A 21,656-nucleotide genomic window follows, 5' to 3' on the forward strand; every position below is an offset into this window, starting at 1 on the left:
AGGCATGTGCAAAGTAATGTCATTTTCTTCCAGTGTCTGAGTGTTTTGTTTGTTTCTATATTAGGCTATGTCTACACTGACGGCGGCAAAGTCGCTGCCCTCAGATCGACTTATCTGAATCGACTGAGCGGTCAGTGAAGACCCGCTCAGTTGATCCAGAAGTCGACGTACTAAAACCTCCTCCTCAAGTGGCATAGCGCTGCGTCGACGGGAACGTGGTTCTCGTCGGTGCAGTGCAGTGAAGGGAAGCACAGAAGTCAAAGGGACTTACGCAAGTTCTTTGCGCAACTCCGGTCGACTGCCGCCGAATCGCTGAGGTACGTGTAGACCAAGCCTTAGATTTAGTCAGGTCAGTGGCTGATGATTTCTTTAGTAATTCGTTGCTGTTACTGCTGAGATTGCTAGCAAATAAAGCTGTATCCATCTTGGTGAAAAGTGTATGTTCCCCAAAACAGCTTCTGCATAAATTTCCTGTACTAAGGGAGACAGTGTTTATGGGATTCCCCATGCCTTATAGTTAAAATTTAATAGAAATGGCTGGGTTGTGTGCTACTGGATTGAAGGAAGCATTCATGCATTCCATCCAGATGGATAGATATACCTCCACCATGCTGGGCTTGAAAAATGTCCTTCTATGATGGTTTTTAATGACATTTTCATTTGTTTTTTTCCCCCCAGTTGTCGCTTTTTTGGTGGCTTACCATCAAAACAAGCAGCTGATAGGGGAGAAGGGACTGCTGCCATGCAAGCTGTACTTGCAGAACGTCAAACGGTATTTCAAAGGGAAGATTAACCTGGATTCTTTGAGCTATGCCCCAACAATCATCTGGTTCCTGGACTGGTCAGATATGGACAGCACCCTGGACTACATTGCTGGCCTGGGCTTGGGAGTTTCGGCTTTCGTGTTGGTCACCGGATGTGCAAACATGATCCTTATGGCCATTCTGTGGATTCTCTACCTCTCGTTGGTTAATGTTGGACAGATCTGGTAGGCTGACAGACTTTCTCCTCTGATTTGCTCTTTGTCATTTATCACCATGCACTGTACGGTTAAGCTTTTTGTTTTCCTGACAGATGGAGGCACGGTAAGTCATTACTTAGCCACACTGAGGAAGGAACTTACCCTTCAGAAAGAAAAATACAGTTCAGCTAATTTCTTATGGACTTAATTATTGTTATGCTCGACTCTTACACTAGGGTAACACCATTCAGTTTAACAGAGTGTCTCCTAATTTACCTCATTGTGAATAACAGCAGAATCAGGCTGATAACATAACTGTAGTACATATTATCTCTGCAGTAGAGTATGTTCTTTCCTCGCCCTAGCCATGTAGCTCCCATTAACATTAACGCTTTGTTTTCAGCAAAATTATTCTTTGCCACATCTCATGAATAGATAATAGCGTGTTGTCTTTGTGCCTGCTTAAGATACAATTTGAAACCCTCAACATTTTAAATAAAGGTCAGGAGAAGAGAATGGTTGTCCATTGCCTGGCTCTTTAATTATCTCTGGTGGTATAACTACCAAATTCAGGGACCTCTCTGCCCTGCATCATACCCTGAATCTTCAATGTAACTTTATGGGATGTACTCATTAAAGTAGTGCTCGACAGAATTACAGAGTTAGTAAAAGTTGAGAAGGTACAACAAATCTTGCCAGTCACCATAAGGAATGATACCCACCCTGATCAAGCTAAAACCAGTAACCTGTAGTGACCACGGTATAGCCACTGGGTATGAGCATCTACCCTGATATTGAGTAATATCTTGTGTACGTGCTTTTTTCTCCTTTCCTCTAGTATGCTCCCAAACTACCTCTGCTTAATTCCTTACTTGAGCTGAGCAAATTTGTCCAGCCCAGTCTGTGAAATCACATCCTATCACATTTAAAGAAAGTGAAAAGAATGGCAGGTGCTAATCATCCCACTCGATTTTAGCCCACTTTAGAACCCTTCCATCACTCCATGGGCAGCAGGGACATTTGGGTAATTAGGGGATCCCCCTAGAGAGTTAAGTTTACTTCTTTCAGCTCTGCAGTTATCAAAAGTCCAGAATACGGCCACAGTGGCATGATGAAGAGTTTGATTCCATCCTTTCTTGTCTCCACTTCTGAGCTAGTACAAAAGGCTCTCTGCTTACCTCTAGGCACTTATATGTCCCCCCTGGCTGTTAGCTTTTTCAGAAGAACTTGAAATGCCATCAGGCCCCCATTCTTGGCAGCCGGGGGAATTTCTGTGATTGTACCAGCTAAAGCCAGATAGTTTGCTTAACCTCCTTTGGTCTCTTTTAGCCCATCTGTAAAAAATGCATCATAATTAAAGCTGCGAAGTTGGGGATTGGAATCTGGAGCTGAGCTTCCTCAAAATCCTGGGGTGCTGGTTTTGTTTTTGGCCTCTTTGAAGAGGAAGGGGCTAGAGGAGGCGCTTCAGATCCAAATCCAAATTTCCTGCGGTTTGGATGGGTTTTCAGGTCCGTCACTAATGCTACTCCATCATCGTGAGGAGCATTGTGAGGCGTAATCCGTTAATGTCTGTGAAGCGTTTGGGAGCACTGGACAAAGGTGCTGTGTAAGCGGCAGCATCTTAATCTTGTTATCGTATTGATTTATAAGAATGAACCTGTTTTGTTGTGTTCCCTCTTGTGCAGTTGCCTAGTCATGCTTGCTTCTCGTGTCCTTTGCTCCGAACCATTTACACCAGTAATACGCGTGCTCAGAGGAGAGGTGTGACTTCTTCTTGATAGGCATGAGAGGTGCAGCATTCTTGCAGAACTGCTAACCTTCTGCCAAAAATAAATCCTGCTGCAGTCCGTGCCAGTTTAACTGCTGCTGAGTGTCTGCTGTTGGGTTTTAACAACCCTTTAAAGGCAAGGGAGGGGGAGGTGCGTGGTTGGGGGGGTGGGGGCGGGGACTTTTTTCCAGGGATGGATGAAACCGCAACCTTTGCCCAGCAGACCTTATCCAAATGTCTCTTCCTGAGTGGATGTCTGGCTCTGCAACTCATGGTCAATCTTTAGGTCCCTTTGCCCCTCAGAAGACGATGAATCGTCTTGTGGGATTGTGGGCCGAGCCTAAAGTTTGCATTCTGTGGATGCTGTGGTTTGTAGGAATTGCCTCCTGATTTTTGAGATAGGGTTGTACTTTGTTTTGCTAGTTCATCTGGCGCTGGTAAGTTACACTGTCGTACGCAGGTAATTTATGGCATATGGTAGCATGTGCTGAGTTAAAGGGGGTGGGGAGAAAAATCGGCGTGGCCTCAATTTCATCTCAGCTTAGTTGTGGCATGAAATATATTCCACAGGAAATTGGGTTCATGTTGTAGAGGGGTGGGGGAAATCAAAGCGACCCAATGCTGCAGCTCATTCAACCATGGTTACATTTTTCATTAGATCCTCTGCAATGGGTCACTGGGTGGCCAAGGCCATATTATCATTGTGCATTCACTGTGACGTTCAGTTCCACAGAGATGTGGATGCCGGGTGCCTGGGTGCTTACAGTGGAAAAAGAGGTTTGGGGAACAGGGGAATGAATTGATTTTCCTCCCTCGCCCCCCAAGATGCGAAGAATTCTTGTGACGGCAAGCCGTAGACCTGTGCCTGTTGAAATTACATGGATTTTGCCTTTGACCTCAACGGGAGCAGGATCAGGTCTTAAAACTGCAGCTCGCTGATTGTATTCAGACAGTCTCTGTATAAATAAATGTCCACTTTTTATTGACCATTGCGGAGTTGCCATTGCCTCCTGCAGCCCTTTGTGACTTGGACGGGCCCTGCAGTGGCCCGGCCTCAGTTTCCCCCTTGGCCCTCTGGCTAAACCATTAACAAAGTCCACTCCTTCGGGGTAGACAACTGCAGAACAAACATGAAACACAGTGTCTGCGCCCCAGTCTCAAATTGCGCTCAGCCTCTCCTTTCTACAGGGTCTCTTCCCTCCTCTGATTCCAGTGCTCTTCTGCCCAGCCTCTGGAATCAGCTTTGCTCTTCTTGTACTCCTTTTCGTCTCTCCCCTCAGCCCATCCAGGTCTCCTTTGGATTGTTCCTTGTTCTCTCCCGAACAGCCACACCCAGGCCTTCCTGTGTGGAGTCTTCCTTGGGCCTTCGTCTGCCTAATGCTCTCACTCTGCTGCTGGATTTCCTTCCTCTTATGGCCAACCCTGCACAGGTGGGATGGCATGGGGCTAATGGAATGGGCTGAGCGGCCCAAGGCCTCTGGCCCTTAGTGGGGTAGGCTGCCCTGATTCACAGACAAATAGTTAAATGTGGGGATTATTTTAGGGTTGACTTGGGTGTATGTGAGGCACTGGCATCTTTTCGTGTCTGGGGTGGCCTCCGGTCACAAATGGGATGGAGTGAAATGCAGTCGCCGGCCGTTCGTGTTTGGCTGTACTCTACGCGTACAATGTCCCTCATTTCTGTCCCAGCGTCACTGGTGTGCCACAGACATTTGGTTTCCTCACTTCTTTAAAAAAAAATAAATCATTCAAAGAGATAAACCACCATGAGGTTATGGGCAGTTATTTGAGATAGAGGACGGAAGCTCACAGCAAGTTTCCTGCATGGATCATTTTGTGTGTTCCGCTCATTTTAGGTCTTGGTGACATGTTGCGTCCCAGCAGTGGGGGTTGGCAGGTGGGGGAGATTTGAGAGGTTGATGAGATGCTTCGGGGAAGAATCCAGAGATTCTAAGTAGGATCCTTCCATGATTCTTTTCCCAAGATTTATGTCACAAGGCCCCCAGTAGGAATTACATGGTAGTTCCTCAAACAGGCTTCTCAGGATAGGAAGACATTTTTCATGTGTGCAGTTTATTCCATAATTGCCCACTATGGGGTTTCTAAAGCATCTGGTGCTGACTGGCGTCAGAGATAGGATACTGGGCTAAGACAGACCGGTGGTCTGATCTGGTCTAGCAACTCCTATGAGATTGCTAATCGGGAAGCCATTTCAAGGGAGATACGGGATTTTAAAGAGATACACAATTTGCTCCTTCTTTATGCCAGCAAGGGACAATTTATTCTTTTTATGTTCTTTTTTTTTTTATTTTAATTTTAAATGTGTCTATTTGTTTTGGGCTGAAGTCTTCAGATACCAGACGCTGTTGACTGAGTGATTCTCTTTCAACTGCCGTCCAGCTGGCTTCAGCTCAGGATAGAGAGGAAGCTTCAGTAGAGTAACTGTCTCTTTGAAAAGCAGGAAGGCATCAGCTGCATGCATTTTAGGTATATTAGACTTCCACTTCTTTGAAATACAGTGGCTGGAGAATAGTGTCTGTTCCAGGGAAACTTTGCTGTGATAACGCAATGGAGAAAGTGTTAAATGCCTTTGTCTACAGTATAAAAACTATAATAGTTTGGTAGAAATTGCTTATCCCAGATGAGGAGGAGAGGAAACCAGATTGGTGGGTCAGGAAGTTGGGAATAGGAATAAGAAATGGAGCCCATCCTCACGGGGTGCAAAGCTGACCAACGTCTGTGATGGCCTCTGAAAACTGGTGGGTGGCTTGTGTGAAATGAATGATTGGGTTGCAGTCCAGTTCCTAGAGGATGACCTATGTTGTCAGACAATGGGCAGACCTGTTGGAGGTGTAGGCAGAGAGGCCGAGGAATGACTAGGCTATTGAGACTTGACTTCCCTCTAGGCCCTAGAAGTGGTCTCTCCAGAATAGAGTTCAGGCACATGGTGTGTGGGAGAAGCTTGTACTGTCATTATCTGTTCTGCGCTGTCTCGTGGAAGCAGAGTTCCAGGGCTCTGAATCTGGCATGTTGCCGGCACTGTATCCGCTTGAAATTAATCTCTCTTCAGGTTCACGTGCAACATGTGAAACATATATGAATGAAATGAGTGAGAATGTAGATGGCAGATTTAAGACTTAATCTAATTTCTGGTTTCTATTACTTCCTGGAACTCTGCCACTGTTCCAGTCTCAGCCTGAAGCCACTGACACTGCTGCTTAGGCGAGAGAAGGTTTGACACCTCTGCTCACTGTTAGGTAAGCTGCCTGTGATTGGATTCCCAGGATAAGGATTATTTTAATGAAGTCTGTGGGTTTTAAAATCAGACATTGACCTGGAACGAAATACTTAATTTTGTCAGCGTGTTGCAGGTGCTGCTACAATACTTGTGGACCGTCTGTGATACAATGTCCTTTGGTTGGTTAGTTCCCAAATCTAGTGTTCACAGAAACAAATGTGTTAATCTCAGTGGTTGTCAAATGTAGGCCCAGAATTAATCCTTGCTATATTTAAAAATGGAGCCTGGATATGGCACCTTTATACTTATAGTCACGTTGGTAACTTTGCACCAGGTGATGTGCAAATTTTACTGTTACCCTCGTGTAAATCGGGAGTAATTCACTAATATCACTGGGTGTATCGGGAGTGTTCACTGGGGTAGCATGGGTCACTCTCATATCCAATGCTCAAAGAGCCTGTGCTCTTAAAAACACTTTTTTTGTCTGTTTGTTTGTGTTTCCCTCTTGCATGCTGAATGTCTCCTTTGAAATGGGATGAGGCTGATCTGAATCTAAGAAACTGCCAGTGAAATGAAGGATGAAGTAGTTGACCCATGGGTGGGTTGGAGAGCTCCATGTTGGGTGTTAGCCATATCCCCCATTTTAGTTAATTGTGCAGCATATCCCTGGTTTCAGAGAGATGCTGCACAGTAAGTTCTTGCTTGGAAAAAGATAAAAAGCTGTTAAACCAGCTAAAGAATCTACAAAGGTGTGTGTGCATGGAAATCCCTCTATATTTTCATTTCTTTCTTTGTGGCCTCCACAGGTCCCATCTCTCTAGATTCCATTGTATGATGAAGGCTGCTGCCCGGGTTCATTCAGCAGGCATGTTTCTCTCTGCCTCCTCCATCCTCAATATGAGTCCTATAATAATCCATACTAGTTCCCATTTTTTTTTTCCCAAGATCTAGTTCAAAATTGCCCGTTATTCTAAGAACCTCCCTAAACTTGTGGTAGCAGACTTTATGAAATCTCTCTCATGGCCCCTTTCCCTGCTACCTCCATTAGGGCTCATCTATGTGGATATATTGACTGGAATAGGTAATTGTGGAATAAGTGATTTTTCAATAGCTGTCCCGGAATAGTTCCCTGTGTGGATGTGCTGGTCGGGAATAAAAGTGACATTTATTCCAGAGCTATTAGTTTGCTTTCAGAGTGGAGTAAAGATTCTAAAATAAAATCACTTTTATTCTGGAATAGCTTTTACCCGTGTAGACAAGCCCTTACACTAATCTAGCACTGGCTTCCTATCCATTCCTCTGTGCTTCCTCATTGTTCCTTCATATATTTTCAGATCTCATTTCAAAACCACTTTTTTTTTCTTTCTCTCTCTCTGTCTCCTCTGCCTGTCTCACTTACAAAATCAAAATGATAGCTAAGAGAGAGAAGGTAAGTGTATTGTCTGATGCTGGGATACAATCTGTAAGATACTTGCTATAAAGCTGGTTTTGTTCTATATGGCATTCCAAATTCTATTCCTTTTTTTGTCTTTAGAAACTCAAATTCTGGTGTAGTTACAAGAACTCGAGGGAGTATGTTTTATGAGCCAATAAATAAAATGTTACAGCACTGCATGGTTACAACATTCTTTTCAGAGTGTTCCTCCCCTGTGGAAATGTTGATGGAGCTACTGCTAACAAATACTTGGGATAACGTAAGACCAGGCAGCACACCTTTTTCCACAAGAGAATGTGAAACTGAGCTGCACTGCAGTACTGTGCAAACCCTGGAGGTGGTTGGTGGAGTAAATACAATTTGTTTCATATTCACATGCCCTGTAGAGCCACTATGCCAGATGGTTTCCAAGTAGCTGCAGATACTATCACATTTAGCTGGGGTGTAGGTGAAGAGGACGTGACTCCTTTAGTCCTGGCTCCAGATACCCAATGTTTTGTCATCATTAGCTGATTGAGCATAATATCAATGGCTTTTGCTGTAGTATTAGTTATAAAGACAGTTACAATGCAGGTCATAAAAGCATGTCTTTTGAGTGCCTTTATAACAGAAAAAGAAGACAGGCTTTTTTGTCAGGAGAGTTTTGCGGTTTTTAAGTTTCCTTAAAAAACACTTGATCTGTGCAGGACTTTAATCAGTCTTGTATCTTCTGGCCGATGGGCTGCAAACAGTTCTAGGTTGAATGCCAGTAAGTGCGTGGAAGCTGACAAGATGATCAGGGCTCGGTTTTCACTCGGGGGTGAGGGGACTCTTCAGTACCCTGTCTATGAAGCCCTTTGTGTTCTCTTCTTTGTTTTCCCCTTCTTTTTACCACCTTGATACTTCAGTGGATGTCCAGCATCCTCCCACCTGACAAAGGATGGAAGTGAATGTCTTGTGAGCCTCTCCACGTGGGTCGGAAATCAGCCAGAGAGTGAACGGTGGAGTGGATTTAACAAACTCCCTTTCCAGCTCCAGACTCTAAACATACACTGACTCTGCATCAGATCTGGGACTCTCTAACTCTAGTGTGCAAGATTCAGAGAGTTTAAGGGCAGCACTGTGATCATTAGTCTGACCTCCTGCACAGCACAGTCCATAAGTTGTCCCTAAATTAGTTCCGTCTTTAACTCAAAGAGCTGTGATTTAGCTAGGGCGTATCTTTTAGAAAAATGTCCAGTGTTGATTGATAAAAATCCAGGTTCATTGATAAAAATGTTAAAAAGCATAGAGACCAGATCTTTGCAGGACCCCGTTAGAAACCAAGCTGCTCTTTAATGATTCCCTGTTTATAGTTAGTTACCTTTTCAGATCTATCATTTAGCCAGCTGTTAATCTGTTTAATGTGTGCCATGTTGATTTTTGTATCGTTCTAGTTTCTTAATCAACATGTTGTGCGGTACCAAGTCAAATGCCTTAGATGTCTATCAGATCAACGCTATTATCAACCAAACGCTGTATCAACCACACTTGGAATCTGATCAAACAAAAAAATCTAGTCAGTTAGACCAGATCTTTTCCATAAACCCATTTTGCCTGCGATTCCTGTCAGGCCTATTGTACCCAGGTTATCCCATTTACCCATTCTCGCTGAAAAATGCATCCACATCTCGTCTCGGCAGTGCAAAGCAATAACCAGAAGCTTGATGGACCTTTGTTACATCTGTGTGATAGTTCTCTATAAACGAGGCTTTATATTAAAAGAGTAGTATCCCAATATAATAGCAACTCTGACCAACCCAAACTGTTTCTGTTTAAATGACAGTGTCCCTATTTTTACATATTCCATTTATGGAGATTAACTACACTTTTTTTTCTTTTACTTTCTTGAGGGGATGAATTGCAGACACACAGGTTTTGTGCTAATGTTATCTTTTCATGTTTGTCTGCTATGGGGTACAACATCTGAAGAGTTTATTAAACAGGTGTGATACTCCATCAAGTGTGTGTGTGTTAATTAATACAGCCGTTCCACTTGTTTGCCTCAGAGCTTATTCTGAATAAAAGAAAAATGTAAATGTAATAAACAAGCCAATGCTCTATAGAATTTAGAGTGAGATAAATCAAGATGAGACTTCAGCACTGTTTAGGGTTATAAAATTGGATGATTAGATTATTTTATCTTGCCTCTTTGATCAGGTAGTGGGAACGAGGCCTTCTTTGTATTGGAGATCAAAACCAAAGATGAACAAAATTAAAAGGACATGCAGAAATGTATCTTCTCTTCTCAGTCAGCTCCTCCTGGGGAAAATGAAGTTTCCAGTTACAGCTCTGGTCAGACAGTCTTCGAACTTGAGGTCTGCAGCTGCATCATTAAGCATTAAGTAACACCATCTCTAAATTAATCAGGTTTTCTGCTACATGCTGTTAGACAGGATGGAGAGAATTGAAGGAAGGGTGAGGAAAGGGTTGAAAACTGCTCTTCCCCTCTCTGTCAAACGTGGCTTCTTGATGGAGTCTGTTAGGAGAAGGAGGGTTGAGCTGAGGGTTGAAAACTGAAACAAAAAAGGAATGCATTTCACATGAAAGCAGAGAAATGATATTATATGAAGTGTGAAACAATCCAGTGGATTTTTAGATTTCCGTCCATTCGAGGATTTCAGAGTTCTGCAAGGCATAAACATAGCCTCATAACATTCCTGCATGGTAGCTAAATATTATGCCCCTTTTTCTTGACGGGGAGCTTGAGGTACTGAGGGCAAATCTTCATGGGGCTGCTCAGGAACGTTGATCAATTAATTAAAGGTGTGACGTCAAAGTGCATTAATCCCTATGTGGATGCTCGTTCAGAAATGAAGTGGCCTTCGTTCACCATTAACGATTCACCATCATCCTTTCCTAAATTGACCATCTTTTACATTTGGGAAAACACTTTCACTTCAGAGGCAGGAGGCGTGTGTGTGTGTGTGTGTGTGTGTGTGTGTGTGTGTCTACTGACTTGTTGTGACCTTGGACACACCATTTCATCCATCTATCCCTCAGTTTACCCTTCTGCCAGCTGGGGGTAAGAATGCTTACTTATTTCACAGGAGTGTGAAGTGTCTTCTTATTAGTAAAGAGCTTTTCAGCCCTCAGAAAAAATGCTCAAGAAATGCAGACAATTGATACAGTCTGTAACTTTTGTATGTGCTTTTACAAACAGTACTTGCCCAGATATTTTGCTGAATTTAAAATTTAATTTAATTAAAAGCAGAATGTTATTTTGACAACTGTACTGTGTTTGAAATTGTTTGAATCTTGTTAGGGGCCTTAAATTTTTTTTTAAAGTAAGCTTTATTACAGCTTGGCTCTGTCTGTTTTTCTAGCTCTCATAAGTATCCCAAAAACAACAACAAAAAAAGTTGAATCTTATTCTTTTATCTGCTCTTTGCTTTGGCAATAAACCTCAGGAATTTCTTTGCTATTAAGGATTGTTGCTTGACATCCCCCTTTCTCCTCTCCCCTAGAAAAGAAAGGATTATCTCTAGAAACTTAAACTGAAAGTTAAAGGATCTCAGGGGGTCATCCTTCCTGTAGAGGAAGCTGCTTTTGGCACTTCCTACTCATACAGAAAAGAGCGAGCGTATCAGTTTCAAAGAATGTTGTGAGCAGTTGATATGACATACTAATGAAACAAAGATTATTACCATGTGACACTATTGCTTTGCCATACAATTGGGAACTAATGATGCTAATGAAAAACATGTTTGCATTTGAAAGATAAAAATTTCACCATGGCTGATGTCAGTAATGAATCATTTAATATTTCCCTCAAAATGTCAAGTTTCCCCTCCCTACTCCTGTCATTTTGGTATAATCAACCGTCCTTTAAAAAGAGAATGTCTCTTATTTATGTTTGCACAGCACAAGGCGACTCCAATCTTGTTTGGTGCTAATGCCATAAAAATAAAAGATAATTCCACAGATGCCTTCATATTTTAGACATTTAAGTGCTCGCAATTTCCAAGTAAAGAGAATGGTTTTCCCCTCTTTTTTTTGTTTTTGTTTTGAGGTAGTTAAGTAGCATTTAGCAATATAAGAAGACTAGACAATTAGTTGTAAATGATGTAGGTTGGGATTTTCAAAGGTTCCTAGAGGATTAGGAACCCAACTCCCATTGAAAGTCAGTGGGATTTAGGAACCCATTACCAGTCAGGTCCTTTGAAAATCCCACCTTATTCTATGGTGGTGAAATGGTTTGAAAAACTAGGTAGAAATGACATTTACTGATGGGGCAAATTCGTCCATGGTGTGAGCTAGTATATGAAGTTGCACCAGATTAGCCCAGGACTGAAAGCTTTTGTTGGTAGGAGAAGGGTTATCAAATGTCATGCTGTATGATGAAAGCTGTTGGCCGCAGGGATCAAAGAGAATTTCACTCCCTTTTTTTTGCACAACTGTCGAGGTGCTCTGTTGCATTAGGTCTCGCTATTGGCTACTGTTGTGCCCAAGATGACAGAGTCATAGACCTATTATCAGATCCATAACAAATGGTTTGCCTATTTAAAAAAAAAATTAAACGTCTGTGTTAGTGCTTCTCGTGTTATTGTAGGACACTCTGGGAAATTATAGTAATTCTGCTAGGGCCATTAGTTTTAGAGCAATTAGTGTCTGTTTCAGAGGGCAGAGGGGTTAATATTGTATAAAAAACATGAATGATTGTGTGATCCTGGATTTTTAATCTAAAAATATCTTAAATGAAATTCTTCTCTTCCTTTTGATTTATCATATAGTTGGTCAAATAGAGGGTTTAGGCTTTGATTAAATTAAAATTACCTTGTAAAGGTTGTGTTGGTATAAGAGTAAGCAAAAATCTATTAAAAATCATTGATTTATCAGTTAGTTAGTGCTCTGGGCATCTTCTATAGCATTTATCTTTATATAATGTAGCATGTCAGTGTCTATGCTAGAAAACATTTTCATTGCCTATTTCCATGTCTATGATGTTTCCATGTCCATTTCTATGCTAGTGTCTATTTCCAGTGTCTGTTTAGATGCCTGGAATGCCTGTAAAAAAACTTTTGAGTCCATCCATCAAACGGCTCCAGATGTTCCAGAGGTGTTCCAGCACTGGTATGACTGCATTGCTACTGAGCATTGCAGCTGCATTATCGCAGTTGGTCCTCCCAGCGCATCCCATGATGCTCCTGACAGCAATGAATACTAGATATGTTACCAGGACACTTCTTCAGTCACCAGTTTGAAAATTTGATCTTATGACCATTTTTTTCATGCTGTCTTAACCCTGTTAACACTTTTTACCTAACTGTCAAAACTATTGGCTGTCTAAGATGAAGAAGTGATGTCATAGCTGTGTCAGTCCCAGAATATCAGAGAGAAAAGTTGGGTGAAGGAATATCTTTTATTAGATGAACTTCTGTTATTACCTCACTTATCTTGTCTCTGTAATATCAAGAAACACACAGGAAGTTGGTGATGTGTGTCAGTTGCTTAGCTTCGTAACAAGCACAGGAAAATAACTTTATGGAACTTGATGCATTGATCTCAAAGGCAGTGTTAGTGAAAAACACTTAGTGATTTTCCTTGCACCCCATTTAAAAAAAAACCCCCTGAGACTGATGAAAAGAATAAATAGAACATCAACATCAAGGGAGTGGTTGAGGTATGTGTCATATATCAGGGAAGGATTGGCTTTTATTAAATATATTTTGGTAGCTTCCACAATGTTCTAAATGCTATCCACACATGTAAATATACACTCTCTCTCTCTCTCTCTCTCTCTCTCTCTCCTTCCCAATGTGTTTACAGTCAAAGAAACTTACCAGAAGATTGCCTGGTTAGTGGGAAGGTTGCGTGGTCTCTCATGTCTCCGGCAGAGCTCAGTGATAACTCCCAGACGAATATTTTTAATTGCTTATTATCTGCCACATCTAATTTCCAGCTGTATCCAGTATGTAGATTTGGGTATTGATTCCACAGCTGAGCGACGTAAGAAAAGAATGAATCATGTTTTTAATGAATACTCTTTAAAGCTGTAACTTGCCAAATACCTTCAAGGAGCCAATACAGCCCAGCATGTTGCTTAACTAATCTAATTTTTTGGAGCTGCTCGGTGGTTTGTGGTTGGAAAGAAGGTTAATGCTCTGATTGGTACAGATTAAAAGCCATCCGGGATTAGGGACGTGTCCAACTCCTCTACAGAATCTCTGTGTTCGTTAATTTCTCTAAGGGCCTGATTCTGGGAACTCTTACTACTAAGAATAAGCTCTTTAACTAGAGTGGCCCTATTTATAAGAGTAAATATTTTCAGGGTCAAGCCGTGTTATTTGATTGGCGCGCCAGAAATATTTGAATAAACAGAAGCTCCCTCTCTCTGAGAATGAGAGTAGAGTCATGCCCCCTGGGACTGTAATCAATGGCAGAGGGGATATGGATGCCTATAGTACTTCCAGAGTAAGGAGTTGGACTATTATAGAAATTTAGTGTGGAAGAAACCAAAGGGTCCTATAGAAACTATTCTAAAACCTACAGAATGTGGTGGAAAATGATCATTTTTCTCTAGGGGGTTACACTGGATGACCCATGTGGTCCCTTCTAACTCTGTGAATCTATAGGCTCGTATTGAACAGGGAATTATGTTCCATCTGTACTATATTTAGAAACAAAAACGAAACTCTAGGAAGGCTGTGTTAAATTCTATATGCCTTTTCATAAATCCTGGAGGTTCAAGGAAGACTTCATTTAAGAATTAAACAAGGAACTGAAACCCAGGCAGGCAAAAGACGTCTGCCAAGCAGGGTGTCAACAGGTAGTGTATGAAAATTTTAGACTACTATTTTCTATATGAAAGTTGAACTATCTTCCCTGACCGTGTGTGTGTGTGTGTGTGTGTGTGTGTGTGTGTGTGTGTGTGTGTGTGTGTGTGTGTGTGTGTGTGTGTGTGTGTGTGTGTGTGTGTGTGTGTGTGTGTGTGTGTGTGTGTGTGTGTGTGTGTGTGTGTGTGTGTGTGTGTGTGTGTGTGCACGCGTGCATGTGCACAGATACACACAAAAATAATCTGATAGAACTGACCTTTTGTTCCAGGGTTTCAGCTTATTTAAACTGACATTTTTTGGTTTTTCCCCCCATCAGATATCTGTTTTCACTTGTTGAGCACATGTTTGTGCTTTTGAGCTATTATCTGTCTTAATAAGCACAGTGATTTCTGTAAGAGCAGGGTAGCCCGATTCAGCTCCCATTGAAGTCAGGGGCAAGGCTCCTGTTGATGTCAGCGGGAGTCAGATCCAACCCAGAATGGGGAAAAGTTTGCAATAGTTTCTTTCATATCCTTCTGCTTGCTGCGCCGGTATCACGTTTTCTGCTTTTGATTCATAGTCCAATTTAAGGAGCAGCTCAAAGCGGGATTCCATGGGCTGCCATTTCAGTGTTTGCTTTCGGCACTGGAATGGTTTAACCAAAGCAGACTTCGTTTGAATTTGGCTACTTCTGCAGCTGAGCCAGGTCCCATAACGACTTTTAGCTTGGGAAATGAGCATAGACAGAAGCCTTGGCTTATGCCAGCGCTCAGTCAGATAATTCAATTTTTGGATGACTTTTAACCAAAGCCCCATGGCCTGCCTTGCAAGGGGACAATAAAATAGTACATTGTCCCTTTAAATGATGACTAGGGGAACTGATGGTTGTTACACCGGGTAGAGAACTTTGTGAAAATGCCCTGTCATTTAGCAATTTTATGAGATTGGTTAAATAGCCACGGTTGCTCCATTAGCTGGCATTTCTCAGCTTGCCAGAAGGCTTTGTGGAGTCCCTCTTCTTTCCAGCCCCTTTTAACTCTCCCTCGTCATTACTTATTCCACCACCACGAGAAAGAGAGGAACAAACTTAATTTTCAAGGTCGCTTTTTAAAATATAACTCTCCATTTAAATGTGGATGTTGTAATTACAGAGCTCAGCATCCCAGTTTTTAGAGATCTGTGACCACAATAAAATGAATCCAGAAACCAAGACAAGTGGTTTCACTTATTACCATTCTAGCTTATTTCCTCCCTCCCCTTCCACCCCCCATGACCGCTGTGGAATACTAAGGCTTGGCAAGAACTGAAACCAGCTTTAAAAGATGTTACTTACCCCCACTCTTTTGACTTAATGATGCATCCTAAATTAATGAAGAACTGGAGTGGTTCTGTTGTATCACTTTGATGGACTGTCGGCTTTTGCGGCTTCCAAGCCTGTCAGTTGATGATTACTTACTTTTTTTTATTTTTCAATAATGCCTAGAGGCCCCACTAACGGACTGGGACCCCACTGTGCTAGGCGCTGTACATGCACACGCGGTGAAAAAAAAGCGCCTGCCCCCAAAGAGCTGACAATCTAAGTTTGCCAAGATACAACAGGTTGATGCAATGCAGAGAGCTCAAGATAATAGTGAGATTATGACCAACCTGTTCATCATGCTGCAGTCCACTGATGCATTGCAATGGGTATGTCCGTCTGCCTGCAGCTTGGGGGGAAAGAACTGTCTGTCTGTCACTGGTAGTGGGGAACACTGATGTAGCCTGCAGTTTCAGATGTCTCCATGGCGGCAGGTAGCTCAGCCAGCCCCCTCTGCTGCCCCGCTTTTCGGAAGCAGATGCCGGCCTGTATTTCAAAGCTCTGACAAAGGTTTCTGCTGAATCGTATGTCCATCTACTTCCCGGCTGGGTCCCAGGGCTTCATTTGCCTTTTGGGGAGACTGCCCTCAGCTCTGCTTCCCCGTTGGAGGCATTTGCAGCGGTCGCTGCCCCTGCAGTGCTCAGGGGGGCGTGAGGCCAGCTAACGCCAGAGGCCAAGGGAGAGGTCCTATTTGAGTGCCGGGCTTTTGCGCGTGGCAATCTCTGTGGGCCAAGTTCAGTCCCTCACCTCTTCCCCAGCCTAGTTGAGGTGGGGTTTCCTCGGCCCCCCTCTGCTGGGCAGGAAAGCAGCCCAGGCAGGATGGAGAAACTGGCTCCTGGGGCAAGCAGTTCCCCTTTCTCCGTTTCCCTGAGGAAACAGTAGTGGGAGGGCAGCGAGTGCCTGAATTCCTAGAGCCTAACTCAGCAGCTGCACCCAAAGCCAAGCTGCTTCTTCCGCTTGGGCTATGGATGGAGGGTGCTGGACACAGCACAGAGACTGCCGAGGCCCAACTGAATGGGAAGGAGCCTCCAGGCCCAGCTCTCTCCCCCAGCTGCCCTCTCTATAACTGATCTCCCGGGGATCCCTGCTGGTGTATAAACTGGGGCCTCCGGGAGAAATGGGAGCCTGTGGGGAACTCATGCAGTAGCTCAGGGTAGATCCGAGGAGTCCATCTGTGAGCCCCGGGCCTCTTCCTTCTCTGAGAGACCCAGAAGGGGCCCATGTGGGGGAAGGGAGATGAAGGCTAGTCACTGGAAATGTTTCTGGAACAATCTCTGTACAGTAGCACCTCGGCGTTACGAACTCACCGGTCAGCCCCACAAACCTCATTTGTTAAGACACAATCAGGCAGCAGCAGAGACCAAAAAAAACCCCCAACCCACCCGAACTACGGCACCGGGCTGGGTTAAATGTCAGAAAGGTTTGACGAGATAAGGAAACTGTGTCTGTGCTTGTTTAATTTACATTAAGAGGGTTAAAAAGCAGCATTTTTCTTCTGCATCGTAAAGGAAAGAACAGCTGTGACGTTTTGTTCAGAGTTACGAACGTTTCAGAGTGACGAACAGCCTCCGTTCCCGAGGTGTTTGCAACCCCGAGGTTCTACTGTACCTGATTTCATGTTCACCTCTGAAGCAGGATTATGGGGACAAATTGAACCTCTGCAGGCAGAGTCGTCATCCTGCTCATTAAAATAGGCCTCCCCAGAGCTGCTCTCTCCAATCAGACGCTTTTTCGAGGTTGGGAGCTTTTGCTGAGGAAACCCTGTGCTGGCCTTTTTAAATCAGACACAGCTGCACCCATTCCCAAAATAAATCCAAGGAAATATTCTTCCTTCTGTTAAGCATCCAAGTTCGGTCCTTAGGAGCAAAGAAGTCTTGTCTCCTGTACTGAGAACTGCTAGGTAGCCACATGAATTCTGTAATTCTTCATATTGGTGTTCCACAAGTCTTTGCGTGGTCTTGTGCCCGGCAGAAGGTGGAGGACGTATAATAAACTTTGTTTTGGATGACGATATTTCAGGGATGATCCCGCTTCTCACCCTGGAGGCACATTGCTGTGAAAACCCCTTTGGATGTGTGATAACACTCTTTCCATTCCACTAGGGTCTCTGGAGGCTGCTAAAGTTAAACATTTTTAAATCAGCAGGTCCAGATAACTTGCACCTGAGATTTTTAAAAGAGCTGGCTGAGGAGCTTGCTGGATCATTAATGCTCATCTTCAGTAAGTCTTGGAGCACGAGGGAGGCTCCAGAAGACTGGAAGAAAACTAATGTTGTGCCAATTTTAAAAAAATGGTAAATGGGATGACAGCCTGACCTCAATCCCAGTCGGGATAATGGAGCAGCTGATACAGGACTGGATCAATAAAGAACGAAAGGAGGGTAATGGAATGAAAATCAACACGGGTTTATGGAAAATATGTCCAGTTAATTTGAGAGGATTAATTTTTGGATGAGATGACAAATTTGGCTGAGCTTCCAAATCTTTGCTTCCAGATTGTCTTGCCTTCTGATTAGATGGCGAGGAGGCTGTTGCTAATAGTAGCGAATGGTAACTATGGAGTGCTGCCATTTGGAAGCAGAATACCTTTACAGAGTGGAAACCGGCGACTTTTGCTGCATGCGCCTTTATTTCCTATCAAAGGCTTCAGGAGCCTCAAATCCATTCCTGAAACTATACATCCTTTTGGTGCTTTCATTACTGAAGGTCACCATCACTGGAGAGGTCTTAATATTGCTGTAGTTAGTCAGGTTTAAATATATTTAAACCAAAACAAGGATCATCGAAAGACTGAGCAGTGTTCACTTAGCTATCCAAATAATTTGTTTTGTGTGGGAAAACGTTGCATTTCCAAGTTCACTGAAGTCTAGCAACAACATATGTATAAATAGTGAAACCTTTTTTTCATTAATGTTTTTAATTACATTTGCTTCAGATGGAAACATGTGCGCTGCCCTTTCATTTTTGCGTTCCATGAGTATTCCAGCATGGAAGCTTAATTAGCACAATTTTAGCTCAAATATTTGCTTAAACGTGAATTTTGACTGTATATTTTAATTGTAAAAGTCACGACTTACCATTTTGCATTCAAATATGTAATTCACTTTGTGCTGGCTAATGACATAATTCATCCAGTTAGGGAACAGAAATATAACGTGATTTATGTAATCCATACACCATGAACTGAAAATAGTATGTTGAGTTTGTGAAATTCCCCCTTCTGACAATCTGCAGACCCAAAATGATTCACTGTTGCAATTTGCAAAACCAAACCCCCACTTTTACTTAACTCTGTTTTTCTGTAATCCATTTTTATTAAATGTTTCTGCCAAATTTTAAGGGAGACTATTGGGGGAGAGAGCACGATTTAAAAAATAGTCCTATTTACTGCGTGTTAGTAAGGAGGAGAATTTTTCCATAGCATAAATCGCAGTTAAGCCCCTAACTCCTTTTCAAAGTCAATGGGAATTAGGCACCTTCCAGCCATTTGTGCCTTGAAAATCACCATAAGAAACCCTGCTGTGTTTATGTACTCATAGTGGGCCATTTGGTTTGGTTTCCCTGGCATTTGTATCACGAGTGTCTTCAGAGAAATAAATTCACAAGTGTTTGCTTGTCATCACATGACAAGTTACGGAGCCTAGATTGATGTAATCAGCAACAGACACACGTCAGAAAACTTAATGTGGTTGAAAAGAATACAATTTTTTATTAATTCCTCATTGTGTGTGTTTTTTGGAATGGGCCTCAGGGGATTCTTTACGTCTGCCAAGGCAAAAAGAATAATCGGACAAGTTTGTATTTAACTGCATTGCAACTGTGGTGGAGAGCGGTGACGTGGAGGTGCCCTGAATGACAGATATCTTTTATAAAGAGCCACTTTTATTAAGCATGTTAAAACTTATTGTGCTTTTTAACATAATGGCTTATGTACAACAGTAGCCCTGTATGAAATTGTTGTTAAACATACAATAAAGTACTTGAGTTGATTGATTTTATAACTGTTGGAAGTGTGTGTGCATGTGTGTGAGAGAGAGACACACATTTGCACATCACAGTAGGATACAGTCCAGTAGGATACTTTCTCATTTCATATCTTTTTGTCTTTTAAAAAAGTGGCATGTGATACATTGTGCATTAGTGTTAATTGTACCTATGTGGGATTGTAAACCGTAGTAGAAAGCATGTTTTGGGGCCTGATCCTGAAAACAGGACTGAGCATAGACTATGATCCTGAAAACATTTAGCAATGTATTTAGTCCAATTGGGTATGTATATACTGCAGCTGGGTGTGTGCCTTCCAGTGCCAGGAGACGGAAGTGTGCTAGCGCCACCTGAACCAGTGCGCTCAGAAAGAGTTTTCTCTCAGAAAATGAAGTTTCATTGAAATCAGGACGTTTCAGGGGAATATGTTGATTTTTTTTGAGGAAATTTTTTATGGGAAAAAGTTGAAATGAACGATTGAGTTGTTTCAGCTTTATTTGTTTTGTTTTGATAATGGCAAAATGTTTCATTCTGACTTTAATATATTAAAATATTAAATGTATTTATACTTATTTAATGTATTATCAAATACAAGTAAAAAATGAATCGAAATAAAATGTTTTGACCTTATAGAAACAAAATATTTGAATGGTTCCAAATCAAAATTGGGAATTTTCATTCCCTGGGAATTTTCTTAATTTTGGCTTTTGTTCCAATTTGAGTTGAATCCAGGTGTCGAAACGTTGCAGTTTCCTGCGGAATGGAAACTCCGATTTCCAATCAGCTCTTGGTAGCGCTATTCACATCACGCATCCATTAGCAGCTGGAGTATTGGATGGACTCCTGTAGCCTGTGTCAAAAAATCAAATGCATTCATAAATAATCCACCTGTGAAATATGGACATTGTGGTTTCAGCACTATAGCAATATCCTTTAGGCTCTGACAATGGTTGCTTAGTAAGGTTTTTAATACTGTCCATAGAGCTTGGCTGCATCTTTTGTCTGAAAAGTGCTCAGTATGATTTGGAAACCACATCAGTAAATAACCACACAGTGCAACCTCATTAATCTGCTTTTAGGACTAGAATGCTCACTGCGGATTGCTAAATTTTGCAAGTTAGACACAGTGAAGTGTTCCCTCCCACCCTCAAAATGCAGCTAATGCATCCTGTTGGTTTATTTTATCAATTGTAGTTTGGTATTCTGTTTTACCATGCTTTGTAATATGCTAGTAAATATGCCATAGCGTTTCTTGTAATAATACTAACATTTCAGTAACATATAATACTTTCTTTACTAGCTAAACTTACCAAATAAGGTAAATGTTGGGAAAGTGACTTGTTTGATGTCTCACTGGCGGTAGATGACAGAGTTCGGTGCCCTATCCACTGGACCGCACTGCCTCCCTCTGGACATGCTATCTGAGACCTTCCTGTGGCATGTTTATTGAAAAGCAGGAAGTAGTTTTTTTCTGTGCATTTATAAGGTTCTTCTGTAGAGCCTGTTCCTTGAGGTTTAAAGTCATTGCTCTAGCGCTATATGGCCCTATCCTCGTAAAAACCAGACTGCACTCCTTCAGCATCTAAAACTCCCACTTGACGTCAACAGGAGTTTTGGGAGTTCAGTGGTATTGGCCCCGTATTTTGTGGTGGTCTCAAATGGCAGGGAATTGAGTTAAAATAATGAGACTAGAGCATTCAAGTCCCTTAGGCAGCTTTGAAAGTTGTAGTAAAAATTTGTAATGGTAGCTGATTCAGAAGCACGAGCACCTTCAACTCCCGTTCTCTTCCGTAGGATTTGCTGCAGGAGAATGCATTTAGTCTCATGCAGCCTGGTCTAGTGGCTAGGGCATCGGAGTCAGGAGACCTTGGTTCTATTCCTGGCTTGGCACTAACCTACTGTGTGGCCTTGGGCAGGTCCCTTCATCTGTCTGTGCCTCTGTGTCTCTCATCTATTTAGGGTGTAAACCCTTTGTGGAGGGACTGTCTCTGAGTATGGGACAATGGGAACTGATAGCCCTACTGTAACACAAATATCTTCTTTCAACCCGGAGCATTTTTGCAGGCACAGGAAGCAGCACAATATCACCATTCATTCCTGTCCATGGCTTATTCCTGCATTAAACCTAGTCAGAATAATAA

At 42.4% G+C, this 21,656-nt stretch overlaps 1 protein-coding gene across 2 annotated transcripts in view; it reads left to right on the forward strand.

Annotated features, from left to right (window-relative positions):
- Positions 1-21,656, forward strand: part of LMF1 (lipase maturation factor 1) — a 315,025-nt gene that overhangs the window by 18,038 nt on the left and 275,331 nt on the right. Inside the window, exon 2 of one of the 2 annotated variants that reach the window (XM_067534103.1) lies at positions 679-988. In XM_067534103.1, the coding sequence (XP_067390204.1) occupies positions 679-988 (310 nt within the window). Of the gene's footprint in view, positions 1-678; positions 989-21,656 lie in introns of those variants that run through there. The other variant, XM_067534102.1, reaches the window with a different exon arrangement.

Source organism: Emydura macquarii, unplaced genomic scaffold (assembly GCF_026122565.2).
Source record: "Emydura macquarii macquarii isolate MOO-44397 ecotype Brisbane River unplaced genomic scaffold, CSIRO-AGI_Emac_v2 contig_3390, whole genome shotgun sequence".
NCBI lineage: Eukaryota > Metazoa > Chordata > Testudines > Chelidae > Emydura > Emydura macquarii.